At 37.9% G+C, this 22,899-nt stretch overlaps 1 protein-coding gene across 5 annotated transcripts in view; it reads right to left on the bottom strand.

Annotated features, from left to right (window-relative positions):
- Positions 1 to 15,201, bottom strand: part of LOC117419750 (myotubularin-related protein 5-like) — a 71,193-nt gene extending 55,992 nt beyond the window's left edge. For 3 of the 5 annotated variants that reach the window (XM_034926229.2, XM_034926231.2, XM_034926230.2), the window contains exon 1: positions 14,934 to 15,201. In XM_034926229.2, the coding sequence (XP_034782120.2) occupies positions 14,934 to 14,988 (55 nt within the window). In that variant the 5' untranslated portion in view covers positions 14,989 to 15,201. The remainder of the gene's footprint in view (positions 1 to 14,933) is intronic. The other 2 variants (XM_034926232.2, XM_034926233.2) reach the window with 1 other exon arrangement.
- Positions 15,202 to 22,899: the final 7,698 nt, after the last annotated feature.

The following is a 22,899-nucleotide window of genomic DNA, read 5'->3' as shown; positions in this document are numbered from 1 at the left end:
CTCCCAACCAAATCCTTCGGCGCAAGTTTTAACTATAAACCAGACGGCTAAGCAGTTTACCGGTAACCAAAAACACTTGTCCACCAAGACAAGTTACACACATCTTTATAGATGCAGGAACACAGGTCTATACCTTCACACAGACAACTCATGTACACTTTAGGACCTGTTTATATATTCCTGCCTGCTTGATTACAGGCTGCTACCCACTTTAAGCTCAAGGACTACATTTTTGAAACATAGTACACACATTTTCTAAAAAGATAGTAGTATTTTATTCCTGCTTTGCCTTATCTATTTTTTTTTTTTTAATTTAGTCGTTGCCAATTATTTTTTATTATTTTCTACCAATTTGGAATGGCCAATTATTTTTAGGCCCAGCTCACTGCTACCACCCCTGCGCTGACTCGGGAGGGCGAAGACGAACACATGCCGTCCTCCGAAGTGTGTGCCGTCAGCCGACTGCTTTTTTTCACGCTGCAGACTCACCATACAGCCACCCAAGAGCTCCAGCGTCGGAGGACAACGCAGCTCTCAGGCAGCTTACAGGCAAGCCTGCAGGCACCCGGCCAGACTTCAGGGGTCGCTGGTGCGCAGTAAGCCGAGGACACCCTGGCCGACCTAACCTTCCCTCCCCCCGGGCGCCGCCCCCTGGAAGCTCCCGTCCTCGGTCGGCAAAGGAATAGCCAGGACTCAAACTCACGACGTCTAGACTATAGGGCAAATCCTACACTCCACGCGGAGCGCCTTTACTGGATGCGCCACTCGGGAGCCCCGACTTATCTATTTTATTGGATATTTTATTTCATGGACAGTAAACCCTTTTTCACTGGCTACAGAAGTTTCACCTTGCTGATGAGAGGGCAAAATGTGATTCTGCAATTACTAAAACTTTGATCATTACCACCAAGACACAAAAAACACTAGTTATGCATAAACTAGTATCTTTAATAATCAAATGACATCAATCATTGGGTGTCAAATGGTTGCATGATACCTGAAAGGTTTAAGGCGAATGACAACATTTCATATATAAAGTTTGAACACCTTAATGATCTTGCTAGAACCACCTGTGAAAGTAAAGCAACCTGTTTTGTTTCAAAAGCAAATTTAAAACTCTTGATTGAAACAAATCTGTTCATAAGGGTCTCTAAACAATGTATCTTCATGTTAAAAGAATGACTCATATACCTCCCAGAAAGGGAGACATTCCTGTAGGAAGATAATCTCAACATTTCACAGCCTGTGAAAGCACAGTAATAGCAAAATAACTGAAACTTTGATAAAATGCCTAAACTAACAAATCCATCTGGAAGTAAAGCTGCCGTTAAATAGTGCCCATCTGGCCAGTCAATACAGTTTGTACAGTGCTTGCTAACGTTAGCCTATTTGCTGCACATATTTGATAAATTACTTAGTTTAAATTACTTCCTTATGAAACATGCACCACTTCGGAATAATTTACTCAATCTGAAACACTGACAACTACCAACTCACAAAGATATGACATTTTAACTTCATAAATCTCTACTTACACTCTGGGGAAATACAGGAAGAGGGAAGGTGGAACTTTGCTCCCACTGCAAGATTTCCACTTAGTGTTATTCATTCACATTAAGTATAGTGATGTACTCATTTATTTCAGGAGTAAACAGACTGTGTAAATATAATTTAATTCAGTTGTCCATTGTTAATGGCATGAAAACTGCAGTTTTGAAGGCAAACATCTTTAACAATTCCTACCTCCCCCATTTAAATAATAGACAAGCATTTTAGAACACAAGTTGCAGGATCAGATTGACTACTTATAGAACATACAGTACACTTTGATTGAGAACTTGTCAAATTAAATACTATTGTACCATCACTATGTTTGCCTTAAAATTCGATAAACTACAAGGCAGCTTTAGTGTTCTATGCAGAAATTCATCATGTTGATCCAAAAGACATGTACAGTACATAAAATAGGGCCCAATAGTTTATTCGGAAACTTATTGTAACAAGGCACTCAGCTCATACTGCAATACACATTTAAAAAATGACAATAAATCTAGGTCTGGTACGTCTTATGGATATAATATTAATACAGGCATAACCTAATGCAACTCAATACTTTACTTTGGACTAGATTTGACATGTGAAATTACCACAATTAAAATGAGCTATACTGTACATATTAAACTGTATTTTAATTAATAAAAACAGACTTTGTTAATAGAGGAGCCCTGTGTTCATTTCAGTAGTGTACAGTGCAACATATTAAAGATTCTGTGTTCAATGGTGGCGAGTAGATGCATCTTTAAACCTGCAGTAGGCTACACGGTTAAGGAGTTTTAAAAAGGGCACTTATTGAAATATCAAAGCAAGGGGATTATGAAGGAGCAATGGGACCACTAAACTGTTACAAACTCAAATGCCAAGTTCTTAGTAGATTAAGACACACTATTATAGTATTGATATTTCTGGTTACACACCAGGTCATTTTCCTGTTTACAGTATTTACATTAAAGCCATGAACTGTGTTTATCAAAGCATTGTATACCGTTGTGCTGCTGGTTACTTAATAAACTAGACTCAATTCTTAAAACTTTGGTTATAACAAGCCCATTATTATACAGGTCTGCTAGCTGATCACATTTGAATGTCAAATGTAATCTAAAGTTCCTTATTTATATAACTGTAATGGGAATAACAAAAATGTACTGGAATCTACAGATGCTGTGGCTGACAGGATGCTGCTGCAATCACTTCATATGTGGTCTAGATGCAAGTCCATGTACAAGTACCAGGAATAATAATAATAATAATAATAATAATAATAATAATAATAATAATAATAATAATAATAATAAATGAAGAACCAAAAAAAAAAATTTACAGCACAATAAAAGGTGATCCAGTTAATGTTAAGAAAGCTAATTTGGAGGATTCTAAAGCACTGGTTTAAAAAAATGTAAAGACCAAGATTTTTCAGTGTACAGTAGCTACTACAGAAATATGTAGTAGCTACTCACTTCATGGATAGCTTTTTTAAGTTAATCCCTTGGGTGTTACCTTAGAATAGGACAGGTCTAACAGCTGTGAACCAAATCCAACCAGACCAGCACTTGTATACAATTATAATTTCCTTACGAGAATTATTTACAGTAGCTTATGTAAAAAACATATTGGAAGAGAGGATTTATCAAAGGGAACTTATTAAAAACCAAGGGCTGTATTAGCACTAGTAGCCACTGGCTTTATAATACCAGTGAAAATATATTTCAGTTACTAATCAGAGACAGGCATGTGGTTAGCAAATAATCCACTATCGTTTCCTTGAGGTAACCACTGAACTTATCAACTCACACACATTTACAGAAGAAACTTGCTGTCACAACTTGATCACATTAGCACAATACTTTATTCAGTGACCTTAAATATGAAGCATGCTCCTCTCATATACTTATGGTTAATGTCAGGTTTTCAATAACATACCAGTAGTAAAAGTCTACTTTTCCTCTTTTTGTAATTACTGCTCTATACCTTTTTAATATGAATGATAAGAAATACTTTATCACATGGCAATGCTGAAAGTGATACTGTACTCAGTAGTTACTAAAAAAAATAATAATAATAAATAAAAATAATTCCAGACACACACACAAACTAGCTTTGGAGGTCACCGAAAACAAATATTGTTTCAGCTTTAACAGTATAATAATTATATATTTTACTGAACATGGTTAAACTGGACAGTTTGTTTTACGTGAAGTGACAGCATGTAAAAAGCAAAACTGAATTCCCAAATACATAATCTTTTCCTTTAAAAGATGTGCATTGCTCAAATTCCATCTGTACTGTTCAGTTGGTAGCAGCATGTCTAAATGGCACATGCCAGAGGTCCATCAGTTAACAGAAGGTACTGTACCTCACAAGATCAGATAGAATATGTTCTACTGTAGATAATTTGTAATTATTTTGATGCTTCAGTCAATCATCTTGCCAGGTGAAAAATCCTACTTTGAGTTTTGCACCAACTTGAAGGAAGGATGCCCACTGTTGCAGTATCCAACAAATTGTCACAACTAGCAGACAGCTACCCATAAAATTATAAAGCTGTAACACATGAAACTTACCAAAAGAGACAATTTTTCATTATAGCTATGCAGTTGGTTTTATACTTCGAGTTTGAGCTTTATTCTGTACTGCAGGGAAATGTATAATAAGATTTCAGGATGACACATTTACTGTACACACCACCTACTGTACAGTAATTAGGGGAAACAAAAGTGCTTGCCCATCCCTCTTGGAAAACAAAACATAATCCACCTGTGGATGCACATGACATACACTCATCAGGAAATACACATTTTACAGTAACCCTGGACACATTAATTGTTAGCAGGGTTATAACAATTCCTGAAAATGAAGTAATTGATTCCACACTACCCATAAAATCATAAGGAACCTTGGAAGGGATTTTCAGAGTCATTGTCCACAGTGCTTTTGTGGAAATAACTAACTGGAAATATCTACAGTACAAAGCTGTTAATTCCAAGAAGCAAACATTCTAAAAAAAACTTTAATGAGGCACTACACCTTTAAAAAAGGCTGAAGAAAAACCCTGCCTTCAACCACTTCAGAAACTTGCTTCCTGAATGTTATGAGGAAGGGCTCAGTGCAAAGCCATTGTAGCAACCACTGGCTATCAACCACTGTGACACTGCACTACTCGTCAGACCGACACTGGTTTCAGTACAACCTGCTGTCTTCTTCCATGTGCTTTGTAACTATATTGGCCACCAACCCTTTGTTGTAAAAACCAAAAAAAAAAAAACTAAATCAGGTACAGGAAAACATTATATCTGATCTTGTAAGATACAATACCCTCTATAAACAGATGGCACATGTCATTTACACAGGCTGGTACCAACTGAACAGTACAGATGGCAAACTGATCAATGCACATTTTATTATCAGTCTAAAACTGCAAATTCAGCTCTTAGCTAGAGAATTCATTCAGTTGCAGATACAAGCTAGAAAGGACAGTGCATTTGGGAATGTACTTTCACTTAAGATATACAATAAAAGAAAATAAGAATGCAAGGGATTCATATCATTATTGTACAGTTAAAAAGCTGAAAAGATTTTTTCACCAATCTAAACCAGTTTGCGTGTGTGCTTCTTTTGTTGTGTTGTGTTTTTTTTTTTCAAAACGTCATTTCTGTTTCGGGTTAACACACACTTACGGTGCAAAAATAAACACACTAAGAGAAACTGAAACAATATCCATGATACTGGTTAAAGACAGATTTATACATTTAATAAATTAACCCCAAAAAAGTCTGTGTGACAAATCCAAAGTTTCAGCTCGCCATTCCAGCCTGGGCCCACCAAGCTACTGTGTGTAGATTGCTTTACAAAACTCGAAGTCATACAGACAGTGTAATCTTGCTAATCCCTCTCTCTATGCTCTTTTCTTAAAATAAATACATAAATAAAATCAATAACCTGGTGAAGAGCGTCCCCGAATCAGAAATGGGTTAGCGGCCTTCAACAGTTTAACCCATGACTCAGAAACTGGGTAACTCAAAACACAGGCTGACACTCTCACAGGAGTTTTACAGAATAAAGCTTCTGTCCAGCCTGCTTTAACGCACGAGTGCCATGCCCTCTTAATCCTATTTAGTTAAGCCCCCTACCTCCTTCTATTTGTTCCACCATTAAAATGTTCATTTAAATCCATATGGCATATGGACAACATGTCCTACAAATCCTTTTCACCTGGCTATCATTAGCACTCATTTGGTTCATGCAAAAGATAAGATGTATACTTCATTTAAGATTTATTTTAAGACACCAATTTATAGGATAAATGCAGTATAATTTATTCTGAATGTCCAGTAAATATGTTCTATAGTAAAAAGTTACGACACCCCAGTCCGCAGCCAAACAAATTATATCATTTATGCATTTACTTTAATTAAATCACTACTTTGTCTTAACTAAAAAGTTATCCTTTTAAAAGGTAAATCAATTTCCTCACACAATGTAGAGCCCAAGCAGAAACAACCTCAAGCTAAATAAATGCTGAGCATCTTTCTCTGATGAAACCAACACACACTCCTCCACTCCCTGTTCCCTTTGGCTTCACTAAGATGTCAGGCAAATGCAAAAGAGAAATCTCTGAGCTAGAGGTCAAACAGAAGTTTCTTTATTCAACCACACATTCTGAATCAGCTAAAGAGCAAATAGGACAAATGATAAATGGAAACGTGAGTGTAAAATTATTTACACAAGCCCAGTTCACTCCACCTTCAGATAAGCATTATTAAAATGATTACATTTCTCGTATCTCTTTCGATTTTGAGGTGAACCAAGATGTTTGTCTATATAAGGGAAACACAACCTGATACGTGCTTTGCAAAACCTCAGTTTCCTGCTGTCTCTCTCTTCCTCCCTTTGCAACTGCAAGTTGTAGAATAAGTAGATCTATGCTCTGTGTGTCTGCTAACAGAACTCTAGCATGAATAGAAACATTTTATTTTAGAATGTGCACCCCATGTACTACATGAATCTGAACAAACAAATTGCTATTACAATCTCACTTAAAAGACAGATATGAGGGCTCCCGAGTGGCGCATCCAGTAAAAGCACTCGCTAGAGTGCAGGATGCGCTCTATAGCCTGGACATCGCCGGTTCGAGTCCAGGCTATTCCACAGCCGACTGTGGACAGGAGCTCCCAGGGGGCGGCGCTCAATTGGCCGAGCGTCGTCCGGGGGAGGGAGGGTTAGGTCGGCCAGGGTGTCCTCGGCTCACCGCGCACCAGCGACCCCTGTAGTCTGGCCGGGCGCCTGCGGGCTTGCCTGTAAGTTGCCCAGAGCTGCGTTGTCCTCCGACGCTGTAGCTGTGAGGCGGCTGCACGGTGAGTCTGCAGAGTGTAAAGAAGCGGGCGGCTGACGGCACGCGCTTCGGAGAACAGTGTGTGTTCGTCTTCGCCCCTCCAGAGTCAGCGCAGGGGTGTTAGCGGTGAGCTGAGCCTAAAAATAATTGGGCATTTCAAATTGAGGAGAAAATAATAAAAACTAATTGGCAATGACTACATTTTAAAAATAAAAAAAAATTAAAAATTAAAAAAAGAGACAGATACATGTGCACAGGGTTAGACAAAAAAACTAACAAAATGTAAATAAAAAATAAGAAAAATAAACACCTGCCAAAACACTACCAAGAGGGAAGGGCCACCATGGGGAGGCATGACTGCACTGACTCAGCACAACAGAATTGTGAGGGATATGTGCCCCTTTGTAAATGGTGACAACCAAATTCCTCCTGAAAATGAGTATTCAGTTACTAGAGCAGTCTTGAACCTGCCAACCAAGCGCTTGCTATCAGCCCGCTAACAAATTCTGCTGATGGAAGACCTGTCTGGATACTTTTAACAACACAGCGCCACCTCCATTTCAGCCAATGGTCCTGCATGGTTTTGAGTACTGAATATATTATGCATGTAAAACATCTGGCTGCTTAACAACATCTGTTCCAGTAAGTGGCTCTTATCCATGGCAGCGTACAGGGCCTAAGTGGCTGTACAGTACATAAGTACACCAAGATAGAAAAAAAGTGCATACTTAACCATAATTAAAAGGCAACAAAACAAAAATCTTACCTCTTAATCTTATTATTACTTACTCTGATGTGTTGTATTTTTACTGTACTTCAATTTAAAATGCTTATAAGACAATGCTACAGAAGTTAAAGTTGCAGAAACAGTAGCAGATTTACAAAAAAAAGTATAGGGTCTACAAGGATCTGCCCGTGGTACTTGGGCAAAATAAGACTATATTAATAACTAATTAACATGTTTGTGCTCCTCCACAGCCATTATTATTATTATTATTATTATTTATTTCTTAGCAGACGCCCTTATCCAGGGCGACTTACAATTGTTACAAGATATCACATTATTTTTTACATTTAATTACATTAATTTTTACATACAATTACCCATTTATACAGCTGGGTTTTTACTGGAGCAATCTGGGTAAAGTACCTTGCTCAAGGGTACAGCAGCAGTGTCCTCCACGGGGATTGAACCCACGACCCTCCGGTCAAGAGTCCAGAGCCCTAACCACTACTCCACACTGCTGCCCTGCATATAAGAACCCCTCAATCATCATTACCATCCACCACAGACTTGTAAAAATGTATTTGTCACACTACAGTGGCTGTAGGTCATGGTGGTCTAGTTTTTCATGTTGACAGCTCAAACTTCACATATAAAGCAATGACAGATGAATGTCTCTGACATGCTTGTTTTAAAATGTATAGTCATAAATGTGAGTCAGGAGAGTCACATCTCTCCACTTACATGTCTACCGCCTTCCTGACCGAGGGCACTATTCTCTTTCTAGACCCACTGTTTCAATACTGAGTATCATTTAAAATCTATCTACTGTATAGGAAGTATGAAATGATCTAGCTGGAATAGAACTTATCTTACAAACTAGAATGGCAAAGGCAAATACTCTACATCATTGGATTCTACCACACAGTAAGTGTACAATACGCCACACTGAATTAACCATGGATTCCATATGCTTGCTTTTCACATAACATGTAAAGCCAAAAGATCATTTTATACCATAAAGTACAAGATGCTGGTACATTCTGGGCTGAATTACTAATCTGACCGTTGCTGTACCTATAAGTAAGGCTACGATTTTGTCACGGAGGTCACAAAAGTCCATGAAATCTTGGAAATGGATGTAAAAACACATTTGATTTGGCGCTTCCTTTATTTCCTTTAAAAAATGCATAGGGCTACTGATTTTCCCCCCATTCTTGAATCTTTTTATCAAGTTATTGATAATTAAACATGGCATTTGAACATAAATATAATGCTAATCATTAAAATACAAATATGTGAGTACCTGTACATTTTTTGTTTGTGTATGCACACAGCATTTACATGAAGCTATGCAGGTCAGCGAATAAGATGAGAGAGCAAGCACCTAAAATACAAAACAATTGTGAGTGAACCGTTTTCTGTAAAGACAGAAGAACAAATGCATTGTAGAACAGAAGTTTACCGACTTAGAGGCTTTCTTTACAACATGCCGTTTCAAAAACGTGGAAAACTCTAAAGCCTGGTTCATACTCCTGTCGCAGATGAATGTGATACGTCAGGCGCAGACAGCTATAAAAGCTGTGCAGCTTTACTATTTGCTGTATGAAGGACGCATTGCGTTGCAACCCTTCTGACTGCACAAAGTGGTCACAGCTGTTGTTCATACTTTAAATACAAACTGCACTGTCAAAATTGGATACATTGACATTTAAGTAGATGTGCTGAGTTACAGAGAATTACAGAGATGAGGGTATGTGACAGCGAGAGATACTTTTGATATTTTAGAATGACAGGTGAAAGGTTTTATGATCTGTTAACGCTGTTTGCCTTTCCAAAAAAGACGCACATCGCAAGATTGTAGATGTAATCCAGACTTGTCGCACAGAGTGGGCGACCCTATGTACTGTAAGTTTTGTACTTTAAAGTAACAATCTAAGCAACATTTTCCCACATTCAGAGTGAGACGTTCAATGGACACTAACATAAATATGGGCTTTTGAGGAAATACTGCAAGATGCGCGACTGGGGCACAGCACCAAGCAGAACGTCATGGTAAAAAAAACTGACCACTTGCAAGACAGAAATTAAAAAAGAAAATGGATAAATGCCTTCAAAATACACTTCCTTTACAGAAATGTAATTACCTCTGCAGCTACTGTATTATGATTATGTTCTTGTATAGAGAATTAAGAAAAATCAGGGCCACATTTATAAAAGAAGAGCTCTATTCTCTTAAGAATATAGCAGGACGCAGGCAGAGGAAGGACTGGAACATTAGTTGCCACATGTGTTAAATCTACAGACCCTAGACTCACAGATATTATAAAATCCTGATTGTTAGTGCACATCCTATTTTAATGGGTTAATTTAGCTAAGAGAGTTCTACTTCCTGTTTGAGTCCAAAGCCCTTTTACCTGCTTAGTAAAGTTCCAGTGAGCACAGATGGCAGCAGAATGACCATTCTACATAAACTGCAAATACGCAGCGGCATCTGTAAGATGAGTAGCCTCCATATAAGATACGCATCCAATATGTTGATTTCAACCATTTCGTCCTGTTTATCTAAGGGTGTTCCAAAAAACTTGCTAACACAATGGGACAAGACTGAACCATTACAAAACAAGCAAGAAACAATTAGCCTAGATTGTATGTGATCATTTTTATTAATTTTCAAAATGACATACCATTATACTTGAATGGTTTTGAGGGTGTTTCCTTTTTTTTGTCTTAACATCATATTCTGGCATGTTCTGAATTATTCTGCTATTTACCAAAGTATTTCCTTTTTTTTTTAATAAAAAGTCAGAATCATTTACTTTTAGATTTCTAGCGGTCATCTGGTACATGAATAATTGTCAGATGTTTTACATATTTTGCTGTGAAAATAAAAGGCTACCTGGGTGCCTAGGATGATGAATGTATAGGACTGAAATGCATTTAGGGGAACGTTAATGCTTTATTATATAGTCATATGAGAGCATTACATCTGCCATATTGTTGGGAGTTTTGAAGGCTATATCAGGGTTCTCCCCAGGAATTCTGTACAGCTGGGAGGCAGAAAATTATAGCCGGGAGCACTTAACGGAAAAATAAACTTGTCTTACCTTAAATATAAAGTTTTAGGCATGTGTGAAAAAATGCTGTAAAGTAAGAATGCTTTCAAAAATAGACATGTTAATAGATTATATTTATCAATTAACTAAATGCAAAGTGAGTGAACAGAAGAAAAATCTAAATCAAATCCATATTTGGTGTGACCACCCTTTGCCTTCAAAACAGCATCAATTCTTCTAGGTACACTTGCACAAAGTCAGGGATTTTGTAGGCATATAGTCAGGTGTATTATCAAACAATTATACCAAACAGGTGCTAATGATCATCAATTCAATATGTAGGTTGAAACACAATCATTAACTGAAACAGAAACAGCTGTGTAGGAGGAATAAAACTGGGTGAGGAACAGCCAAACTCAGCTAACAAGGTGAGGTTGCTGAAGACAGTTTACTGTCAAAAGTCATACACCATGGCAAGACTGAGCACAGCAACAAGACACAAGGTAGTTATACTGCATCAGCAAGGTCTCTCCCAGGCAGAAATTTCAAGGCAGACAGGGGTTTCCAGATGTGCTGTCCAAGCTCTTTTGAAGAAGCACAAAGAAACGGGCAACGTTGAGGACCGTAGACGCAGTGGTTGGCCAAGGAAACTTACTGCAGCAGATGAATGACACATCATGCTTACTTCCCTTCGTAATTGGAAGATGTCCAGCAGTGCCATCAGCTCAGAATTGGCAGAAAACAGTGGGACCCTGGTACACCCATCTACTGTCCGGAGAAGTCTGGTCAGAAGTGGCCTTCATGGAAGACTTGCGGCCAAAAAGCCATACCTCCGACGTGGAAACAAGGCCAAGCGACTCAACTATGCATGAAAACACAGGAACTGGGGTGCAGAAAAATGGCAGCAGGTGCTCTGGACTGATGAGTCAAAATATGAAATATTTGGCTGTAGCAGAAGGCAGTTTGTTCGCCGAAGGTTGGAGAGCGGTACACGAATGAGTGTCTGCAGGCAACAGTGAAGCATGGTGGAGGTTCCTTGCAAGTTTGGGGCTGCATTTCTGCAAATGGAGTTGGGGATTTGGTCAGAATTAATGGTCTCCTCAATGCTGAGAAGTACAGGCAGATACTTATCCATCATGCAATACCATCAGGGAGGCATCTGATTGGCCCTAAATTTATTCTGCAGTATGACAACAACCCCAAACATACAGCGAAAGTCATTAAGAACTATCTTCAGCGTAAAGAAGAACAAGGAGTCCTGGAAGTGATGGTATGGCCCCCACAGAGCCCTGATCTCAACATCATCGAGTCTGTCTGGGATTACATGAAGAGAGAGAAGCAACTGAGGCTGCCTAAATCCACACAAGAACCGTGGTTAGTTCTCCAAGATGTTTGGGCCAACCTACCTGCCGAGTTCCTTCAAAAACTGTGTACAAGTGTACCTAGAAGAATTGATGCTGTTTTGAAGGCAAAGGGTGGGCACACCAAATATTGATTTGATGTAGATTTTTCTTCTGTTCACTCACTTTGCATTTTGTTAATTGATAAATATAATCTATTAACATGTCTATTTTTGAAAGCATTCTTACTTTACAGCATTTTTTCACACCTGCCTAAAACTTTTGCACAGTACTGTATAATACGACAAAGAACATGAATAATGTGTTGTCTTTCGTTGACTATATCTGGTTGCGCTTTATGTTCTACATTTTCTTTTTCATTTCTGTTTTTTATTATGGTAAATTACAGTGTTTATTTAGGCACTCTACGACTTGACTGGGGAAAGATAACGTTTATTGGAGCTCACAAAAAAAAAGTAACCTTTTCACTTCCTTTTTAGTTTAATTATTGAGTTTATTGCTTCATTTGAATTGTTTTCTTTGTGTTAAGTTTTCAGGGCATTTTGTTAATGCACGTCTACTTTTGTTTTTCACTGTTCTACATTTTTTGAATGCAACTGTTCATTTTAACCATTTTTTTTAAACACAACAATACTCACACACATTTGGTCACCATCATAACTGTTGCATGAAACCGCAGTGTAATAATCCAGCACCTCTGCACTTAAGCATTTGTACATCAGCTGACAAGTGTTCAGCTGATATCGCATCATGCCTTTCTTCTTAAAGGCCTACAGCCTCTATACATGAACCCCCAATATCTCCCACAAGCACCTGGGTATATATTGTTACGATATCACAACAAAAGCAATACGCTTTTTTTTTGTTTTGGTGGATATGTATAGCTATTATGTACTATATATGACCTTACAGTACAATAATAGGACAAAAAATGGAATGATAATACCCGAAAATAATCTTCTTTTTTTTTTTTAATAAAGTAGCCGGAGCAAATATAGTATTAGGCGGTGGATTGCGTCGATCTTTGGCTTATTTTGACCCCCTGCATTCATTATCACTATTTTTGCTTTGAAAATAATTGGTTATTTTTTTTAGCAGTCATTTAACGTTTTAGCCTCTCAAGTGCTTAACACAGAAAACCCGCCCCTTCAACTCTCTGATTGGTTAAATGTTGTGTCAAGACGTAACACAGCTGTCATGTGGTTCCAAGATTTTTTTTTTCACCCAGCAACGCGCAACTGATCTAGTCTGCTAGAAGCGCAGTCAATCCTTATTGTTAAAGGCACAGTAGCATCTGCAAGACAGGCGGACCGGGTTTTTTCAGCTGGGCAGCGACAGCCACTTTGCCGGAGGGCCCGTCTGGCTGAAAAGGCCTGGGGAGAACCCGGTATATATTAATATATGGATCATTTCCCTTGATACTGCAGCTCAACAGAAGAGTAAAAAAAGCAGATGATTAATAAGCAGCAGTGGCTCCTAAAAATAGAAATCTTGCTCACTAGCCAGACCAACATTTCTGAAGAACTGGGTTGAGATTAGCACGTTTTTTTGCCTGCTTTATTACAAGATGTTAAACATGCTTTTAATTTGGGGCAAAAGTAAAATGTGATATTGTGCTACTAATAACAACTATGATGTTTTTGCCATCATTTCCACTGTTACCAAAATATGATCTAAAACTGCATTGGAATTGACTTAATAAAATGGATGACAACATTCTAGAGCTTTAACATTCTACACCCTAATACACACCCAAGTGCTTTTGGTGTTGCTAAGAATACAGTAAATACAAACAACCAAATGGTTTTGGCATGGAAAACTCAACAGATCAGTTATTCAAAAAGTTTGTGAAAAATAGTAAGAAATATTTTGTTTTGTTTCTTCAGACTGGAATGGATCTGAAGGGATAGACTAAATAGTGGCACATCTAAATACTATCACTCTAACTCAATAGTATTCCAGCTGGGCTGTCCCACACAGGTGTTTTAAAGACCCACAAATAGCCATTACTGTACTACAATAAAAAAAAGAAAAAATACAGCAAAATGAGGTTTGTGAAAAATCTGGTTTATAAATTTTACAACTACAGTCTCCCACTGTTTAGATGATTATAATACAGTAGATGCCAGTGTCTTGTATAATGTTTAATTTTCTAAAACTGTGTGTAATGTCACATTGTTGCTGCAGTTAATAATACAGAATGTCTACTATAACAATGGCTCATCTTAACATCTGCTTCTCTGTTTATAAATAAATAGATAAGCATTGTTGATCAAATTTAGAGTTGCATAAGGGTGCTTTCTACAGAAAGTGTAATGAACCACCATACATTTTTTTTTATAACATTGCACTCTGTGCTGAGAATCTAGGCCACTGCTGGTGGTAGAGCAGAAACCATCCACATTCAAAACAGAAACATCAGTCAGGCGACCCACAAGAGTGATGGACCTACATCAAGTTTGATACGATTTAAATTGGAAGGTTATATTTTAGAATTATAATGGTTAGTTCAACAAATAAATAAATAAAATTACACACCCAAAAGTCTGGTTATTAATAAAATTAATAAAACAAGGAGATCTTTACCAAATTACTGAACTTTAAAAAACGAAAAAGCAGACATCACAGCAGGTTACAAAAATGATAATAATCTGGGAAGAGATCTGCGCCTTTGTTGTATTAAAATAGTTACACCCACACATTACCCACACACCCATATATATATTATTTTCGTTTTTACTCCCTCCAGCAGGCCCTAATAATCCGCGAGTGTAAATTGCAGCGCTGGCCCAAGCAGAAAACTCCGAGGCAGGATACACCGTCGCGTCCTGTCCCGGCCTGGCCCGTACCCGCCTACCTTGATTACTTTGCTCTACGCCTTATCACAAAAACAGTTTAAAACTCACCGCTTTTATCGACGTCGTACCCGACCAGCACAAAGTAATCGGCAAGCCTAGTCATATCAGTGCTCCAAGAGATCACGACGAGAGGCCCTGTTTGCTATCTTTTCGTTGCTATCGTGTTCATATTCTACTGACAGGAGAGACATCATCACCAACAACAGCATCCTTTCTACAGCAGCCCGCCGCCATACTGACACAGGGTTCTCACTGACAGGGAGCGCACAATGAGCATGCGCGGGAGATTCAGGGCGGGGCACTTGGACAGACACACAGAAAAACACCCTATCTCTAAAATGGTTTGAACAGAGAGAGCCTACGTGGTAAATAAACAGAGTGCTGGGCAAATCCATAACTACAGTATACAAAGAAAGGGTCAGCAACCTTACCCCCACCCACAACCAGAAAACAATAAGCATATAACATTCAAGTAATACAGGGAGCTCAGGATGCCATCACGTAATTGTGGTACAGTACCCAAATCTCTATACTATAAAATAATTGTGAATCACATGATCATGCTATTGATAATACCCTGAAATTCATAACTTGAGGCTAAGTTTTGATCAAATATGTCCGACAAGAATTTCTCATCCAGTTCAAGTATATACTGTATATATATATATATATATATATATATATATATATATATATATATATATATATATATATATATATATATATATATATATAGCAAAAGTGGCTAAATCCCTGATTTCTTTAGGAATGGTGTTCCAGAGTTTTGGGGCATAACAACAAAAGGCCCTGTCACCCATGGAGCACAGACGAGCAGGAGGAATACAACAGTCCAGAATCAGTTGAGCGAAGGTTGTGTGAGGGAGTGTAATCAGTTTAAACATCAGATAAGTACTGTGGAGCCAAACCATGCAGAGCCTTAAAGATAAGAAGAAGAATTTTGAAATCAACTCGAAACCTGACAGGCAACCAGTGCAAGGACTCCAAAGCAGGAGTGATGTGATCACTTTCATGTGACCTAGTCAGGATTCTTGCTGCTGAGTTCTGAACATATTGTAATTTAGGAAGTGTGCTTTTAGAGACACCTGCGATCAGGGTGTTACAATAATCTATCCGTGAGAAAACAAAAGCATGAACCAGTTTTTCAGTTACAGATGCAGAGAGCATAGGTTGCAGCCTTACTTCCAGGTAGCCAGTTATATTTGAACTTCTGACCACAACAAAAGACTGTCCCTAAGCATGTCAGTCATTAGGGAAAGATGATTTTTGATTAATGAAATGTAAGAATTTTCTCTAATTTAATCTTAAAATGACCGATTTACAGTATGTGAAATAACGTCACGTATTCTAACATGTATAAATGTAAATGTGACATGCAGAAGACCACAGAGACACCCCTACAATTTGATACTCCCAATAATGCATGCTAAATAAAGTTAATGCTAATTTCAATCACAATTGGATAGGCAGTTGTCCATGTATACAGTACTATGGGAACATGTACAATGTAACATATGTAGGTACGTACAGTATGCACGACTACCTTAACTCTATTCCTATTGCAAGAGATTCCAGCGGGTGATAATTATAACTGTGACATACAGACCGCTTCTATCACTCCCAGATTATGAGACGCTCAATAACTTGTCCTAAAGAATGTCCTTGGCAAGTTCTGTCACCACTGGACAAGCAGTTTTCAAGATAGAAATGCCTCCACTGCTATCTCTATGTATGTTATAATAAAAGCACAGCATTCATAACCTAGAGATTGTAGAATGAAGACAGCTACCTTAAACAGCAACATGTACTGTATCCACTGTACACAAAATGCACCTGAAATTTTCATGTACTCGGACAGTCTAAACCTTATCATAATCATAAACTACATCATTATTGTAGCCTGAGGTACTCGTGTTATGCTCTTAGCACACAAACCCAACAGCAACCCTATTCAGAATGATGTCTCTGCCATTATTACTTTTTAGAAAGGTAAACACAACACACACTTCTGATGAACTGTATTACATACAGTCTATAGCAAGTACCCGCTAACAGCATTCAAGAGCCTTTTAATCTAGACTATTTTATAAAAAGCATACAAAAGACAGTAGACCACATTCACATACAAACAAGTCAATTTACTGACATGACAGATAATGCTTATCCAACTCATAGCAATGTATATACGTCCCATTGCATACTCTTATCTCCCACTGCATCATATATTGCATGGCCTATTGCTTGCACTAAGCAAATAGTGTGTGTGGCATTGTGGCTGTGTGGGTGTGCCATGAAATGTAAAAAAAAAACTTGGCAGTGCTGACTTGATGACCACTGACAGTGTACAGTCGTGATGGCTGCAAGCTCTGAGCTGCTCTGAGATAAGGTTCTGGCACGAAGCACGTCTTTTCATGAGCGTAGTTTCGTTTTAGTAATCCTGACTGGTAAATGGTTCATTACAATGAGAACTGTTGCCTGAAGACAGTAGCATTTTGAAAACAGATTACAAAATAAAAAATACTTACCTTATAAAAACCTAATAATAATAATCATACTAATATTACTAATAATAAACAGATCAAATGTTGTTTGGAGTGGACTGAGATATGGCAGTAATTCCAAACAAAGCAATGACTCCAAAATGGTTTCTCTTCCTGTAGGAGTGATTGGGTTTAACAAGCTTAATTCAGATGTTCTGTTCCACTAATCTTCAGATGCAGAGCAGTAACAGCTTTTGTTATTCACGGAAATTGAGATTTTACAGCAGGGGTAATGACATTATTGATCAGTTTTTTTAGTCCATCTTCCATTAATTAATATTTCTAGCTGGCCATTTCCAAAACATTGATGACATACACCTTTCAGTAGAGACAAGACAAGAATCTTTAAAATATGCATTCCCTAAAAGGATATAGGCTCAGTACCTGGGCAGAGACGCACCATTATTTTCAAACAATATGAAGCACTGCTGTTATCAATTACCAATAAGGGTAAATAGCTTTAAATCTCATTTTAAAGTGATGAAGCCAAATACAGAAAGCTATAGAGAAAAACAATAAAAGTCAATATTGGAGCAGAAGAACTAAAAATCAATCAGAATGATTGCAAACACAAGTATTAGATAATAAAATGTCTTTTGAAGTTATTCACACATTTGTTTTACTCTGTTTTTTTTTTTTTTTTTTTGTTTTTTGCATTGATTTATTGAGGATCACATTCATGTCACATGCTTTTCATACACTTTATCATTTCTGGTAGTGCAAAAATCCTTCCATAGTTCTACTGAGATTATTACGGACAGCACAGGGCATGTTAACACAGGTGAGGAGTGTCAGTAATGAGGATTGGTGAGTGGGTTGTGGAACAGAGTGGAGCAGCTCATTACCCAGCATTCCATCTCCGTACCAATGGAATGTTTTAACACTAGTAGCTGTAGACGGAGACAACTGAGCAAATCCAACTGATATTTGTTTGTAAACTTGATTGAAATAAATACGGACTGGTTAGTAAAGTCAATCAGGTCCAGCAGGTGGCACTCTTAACTTTTGATGGTGTTAACGATATATAAAGGGCGGACTAATTAGAGCTAACCAAGCTTTATAGCTTAAGCCTAAGGCAGTGTGCAAGCCCAGGATTGGTACTGTGTGGCACTAGCTGCTGGGAGGGTCACACATTCTTTAATCCCACCAGTCGTCACAGTACAGGCAGTGTTGCACAGAGGGCCTAACAATGGAGATTCAAGGGAACCACGTTGAACCACATTTTAAAATCTCCTGAAAAAAAGTTTTCAAGTGTTTAGCTGAGACTGTATCCTGGTGTCCTTGGATGTCAAGACTGAAACTAGATCATAGATAGAATTCCACCATTTCCTGAAGAGTGCCCTTCGACCTAAAGTACTTATCACTCAGAGTTAAGAAAAATTCCCAGGCAAGCTTTTTGGGTCTAGCTTATTACGCCTACTTTCAATCAGCAAATAAATAAATAAATAAATAAATAAATAAATAATCCTTCTTTTTATTAATTGTGACATAAGCAAACATATAATATGTTGTGTTTAGGTTTTATCTGACTTGGTCTTCTTTATGAAATAGTTGCTCAATAGTCCCTGAAAAGAAATCTTGGCCTCTTTCCATTAACTGTATTGTATGGTATGAAAAGTGGCAGAATTCTGGCAGAGAAAAAAATCAATAAATAAATGTAACCGCATCAGCCTCAACAATGGAAATCAAATTTTATAACGTTATCTATGCATATACATTACCACACACCTTCTGATTACACAATCTGAGTTTTATAAGTCAAACTAATAAGGTTTCTCTGAGTAATTTAAAATTATTATTATCTATTTCTTAGCAGACGCCCTTATCCAGGGCGACTTACAATCGTAAGCAAATACATTTCAAGTGTTACAATACAAGTAATACAATAAGAGCAAGAAATACAATAACTTTTGTTCAAGTGTGACAAACCACAATTCAATAATACAGCAGATAATAGTGATAGTTACATCAGGATATGATTAAATACAGAATACTACAGGTTACAGTATTCTGAAGTACAGGATTAAATGCAGTAAAATAGGGGGCAGATAAGAGCAAAATAAAGCACATTTAAATGAAGGGTGATAGTGTCCCAGGATACAAACAGAGGAGTTCTACAGGTGCTGTTTGAAGAGGTGAGTCTTAAGGAGGCGCCGGAATATGGTCAGGGACTGGGCAGTCCTGACATCTGTAGGAAGGTCATTCCACCACTGCGGAGCAAGGGTGGAGAAGGAGCGGGCTCTGGAGGCAGGGGAGCCAGTCTTCTAGTGCAGGCGGAGCGGAGAGGTCGAGTGGGGGTGTAGGGAGAGATGAGGGTCTGGAGGTAGCTGGGTGCAGTCTGGTCAAGGCATCAGTAGGCTAGTACAAGAGTCTTGAACTGGATACGAGCGGTGTTGCTCAGGAAGAATCGGCAAGTGCGTGCCAGAGAGGAGATGTGCTGGGAATAAGAGAGGCAGGGGTCCAGGGTGACTCCAAGGTTCTTAGCGGAGGAAGAGGGAGAGAGTGTGGTAGATTCCAGAGGAACAGAGATAGAGAGATCAGAGGAGGGGGAGGAGGAGGGAAAAAAAAGGAGGTCAGATTTAGAGAGGTTGAGTTTGAGGTGATGCGAGTGAATCCAGGAGGAAATAGCAGACATTACTTTGTAATACTTAGCACAAAAGGATAAATGTTTTTCACACAAACTCTAGCCTCACCAGTAGTCAAACAAGTAAAAAGACAACATATAAGCATCTCAGCGTTTTTCTTATTTAGTGTGGAGTTAGAAAATATGATTGATCTTTATCATAATGAACCAAAAGAGGTGCATATAGGGTGTTGTAAAATACAAACAAACAAAACTACGGAAACAACTATGGTATGTAGCACACACACCTTTATGGAAATGGGCTGTCCCTCAAATGACTAATCAATTTGTTATGCAGATGACATTTACTCTGTAATATATCAGGTTTTTATATATATATATATATATATATATATATTCCCCCTTTTTATATCAGTACATTATGTAATGTTGTTTGGATTGTTTTCCCTATATGTAGCCCCACGATATTTGGGCTTTTTGCTGGTTTACAATACTATCTGAAGTTTTGTAATGTATGTATTAATCATGCAGAAAGTCCCATTGATTGGAAAATGGAGACTTGGCCAAGAAAGTGATAATGCAACATACAATCTAGAGTATTTGGTTCTTCACAACACAATAGCATTGCCATATTTAGGGAGGATAGATTACATCCGTCTTTTATGGATCCATGGCATTTGGTATACTATATGTATCGTTACTGGTCTATGAATAATAGCTTCAGAATCTATGTCCAAAACCTGTGACATGGGCATTAAGTAATTTTTTTTTTTTTCTGTCATATATATGACTCATGGAAATGGTATCACATGCAAGGGTATTGACTTATCCTTTATTAAATGCCATGGAAACTTGGTTGAGTGCACCAAGCACAAACAATGATGCCCTGGTGATCTAAGTCTATGTTCCCCTTTTCTAGCATAGAATTGGATTTGGAGTAGGTGAGTTCATACAGGCTAATCAAGCTTTTCAAAGTAAACACAAATGCATCATGTTTGGTTTTCAGTTCATTTTCTCCATGGAAAAATCAGCTATTCAGACCATTAAGGAGCAACTTTTGATTATGCACAGAAGCGTTAGTATCAAGAAACTTGGCTTGACCATGAAATGGGTCTGCTTTGAGAAACCTGGGGCTCTCTCAAGGAGAGACTGCCAACTGTGCCAAACTGGGTGGTAGTTTTGGTAAAGTATTTGGAACAGCTAGTTTGAGTTCACCAAACCCATTTTTATTTGTGACCTGAGATCAGACCCAGGTGTGAGGCTTGGCTTTGATAAACCTCTGCTCCTTGGACACTCACTTAGAGCAACATGTTGTCCTGGGTGGCCAGAATTGTTACACAGTCTGCATTGTTATAGAGTCTTCATTGCCACAAAGGTGCTGCCTGTTAGGGTCGTAACATCAGAGGTACAGTACTAGAAGACAAACAAACACAAAAAACTGTGCATGCCAACAGAATCACTAAGGTTGTCAGTTTCTTTAATATATACAGATATATGTATTCTTATGGGAGACTGACAGGGTAGCATCACACCCAGGCTGGTTTCCAGTTTTTAAAATAGAATGTAGGGACTGTAATTGATCAGACCTTCAGGGCTACATTAAAAAAAAAACATGTTGCAAAAACATGTCTTATTTCTGGTAAGTAAACACTGATACTATATCTGTGCATCAATGGAAAAACTCCCAACATGATTAATATTATGTGAGGAAAAATATAACCACTTGTGGTGTAGCCTTAAGGGAGATTACTTCATAAATGGAAGATTTAAAGATTATACAGGGTTATTTTTCAAAATAATTGTGTCTGTGGCTGCTAGCTATCCTATTAGTGTGTCCCTACAAAGTAGCAGCAAGAAGTATCCCCTTACACTCCAGACTCAATCTGTTGGGCTGGCAGAAGTGGTAATTAGGGGCAAGCTGATTGCTGCCTGAACCAAGCCACTTTTATTTCTAAGCAAATGACAGATATTGATGTTCCAGTTTGTTTACATTGCAATACATTTCAGATTATTTTCCTTTGAAGCACTCTGAGAGCCAAACAGACATACTTAATTACTTAGAATATAAAATACATTATAAATCATGTATGCAAAACCTATACCAATTACTGTGTGTAGGTGTCATACAGTGGTTTCAACATAAGGTGTAGTTCTAAAGTTAATAATCACGGTTGTAGGTTTAATAGTAGTCCATGATTAAAGTCTTCATTTCTGTGATTTATAGCAAGTTATTACATTATCTGTAAGTTATTACATTATCATGTCCAAGCTTTTTGCACTGTTTTGCTCTCGTCTCAACAGAACAGTCTCAAACATCTCAGTATTTGAAACTTCTTTTCACTTGCCACTCGAACCAGCAGTGCTTCATTGGATTGACGTACTTTGATGTGTTCACCCAGGTGTTCAAATATTGAATCAAAATCAACATATATTGCAGGCTGCTCAGAGTAAATAGACAGCGCAGTGATGCTCTATTGACTTGACTGTCAGTTCAAGTACCAGTTAAAAAAGCTTGACTACGTTTATCAACTCTCCCCCCAAATAAATCTATGTATCAGTATATCTTGTATATAAAGTTTACATTGCACCCCTCCTTTCATTATTTATTGGTGAAAACAGTGCTACTAGAAAGAACAGGATTCTCTAGACTAGGATGAAATACAGTACAATACAACAGACATGTGTTTCCTGTCTAAAACCACGACAAGGCCACAGGGGAAGTGTGATGCTGGCCTCTCCAAAGATATCACGCAAATCAAACCATGGCTGTGAAACTCAGATAATTCAACTCACTGCTAAGATTACTTACAAAAAGAATGACAGTATTATTTTGGCCTGGTTTATTGAGTCTTTTTTTCTTTACCACAATTAT

Source organism: Acipenser ruthenus, chromosome 14 (genome assembly GCF_902713425.1).
Source record: "Acipenser ruthenus chromosome 14, fAciRut3.2 maternal haplotype, whole genome shotgun sequence".
Classification (NCBI taxonomy): Eukaryota; Metazoa; Chordata; class Actinopteri; order Acipenseriformes; family Acipenseridae; genus Acipenser; species Acipenser ruthenus.
Note: the sequence above shows the minus strand (reverse complement) of the source record. Positions and strands in the feature narration are given on the sequence as shown.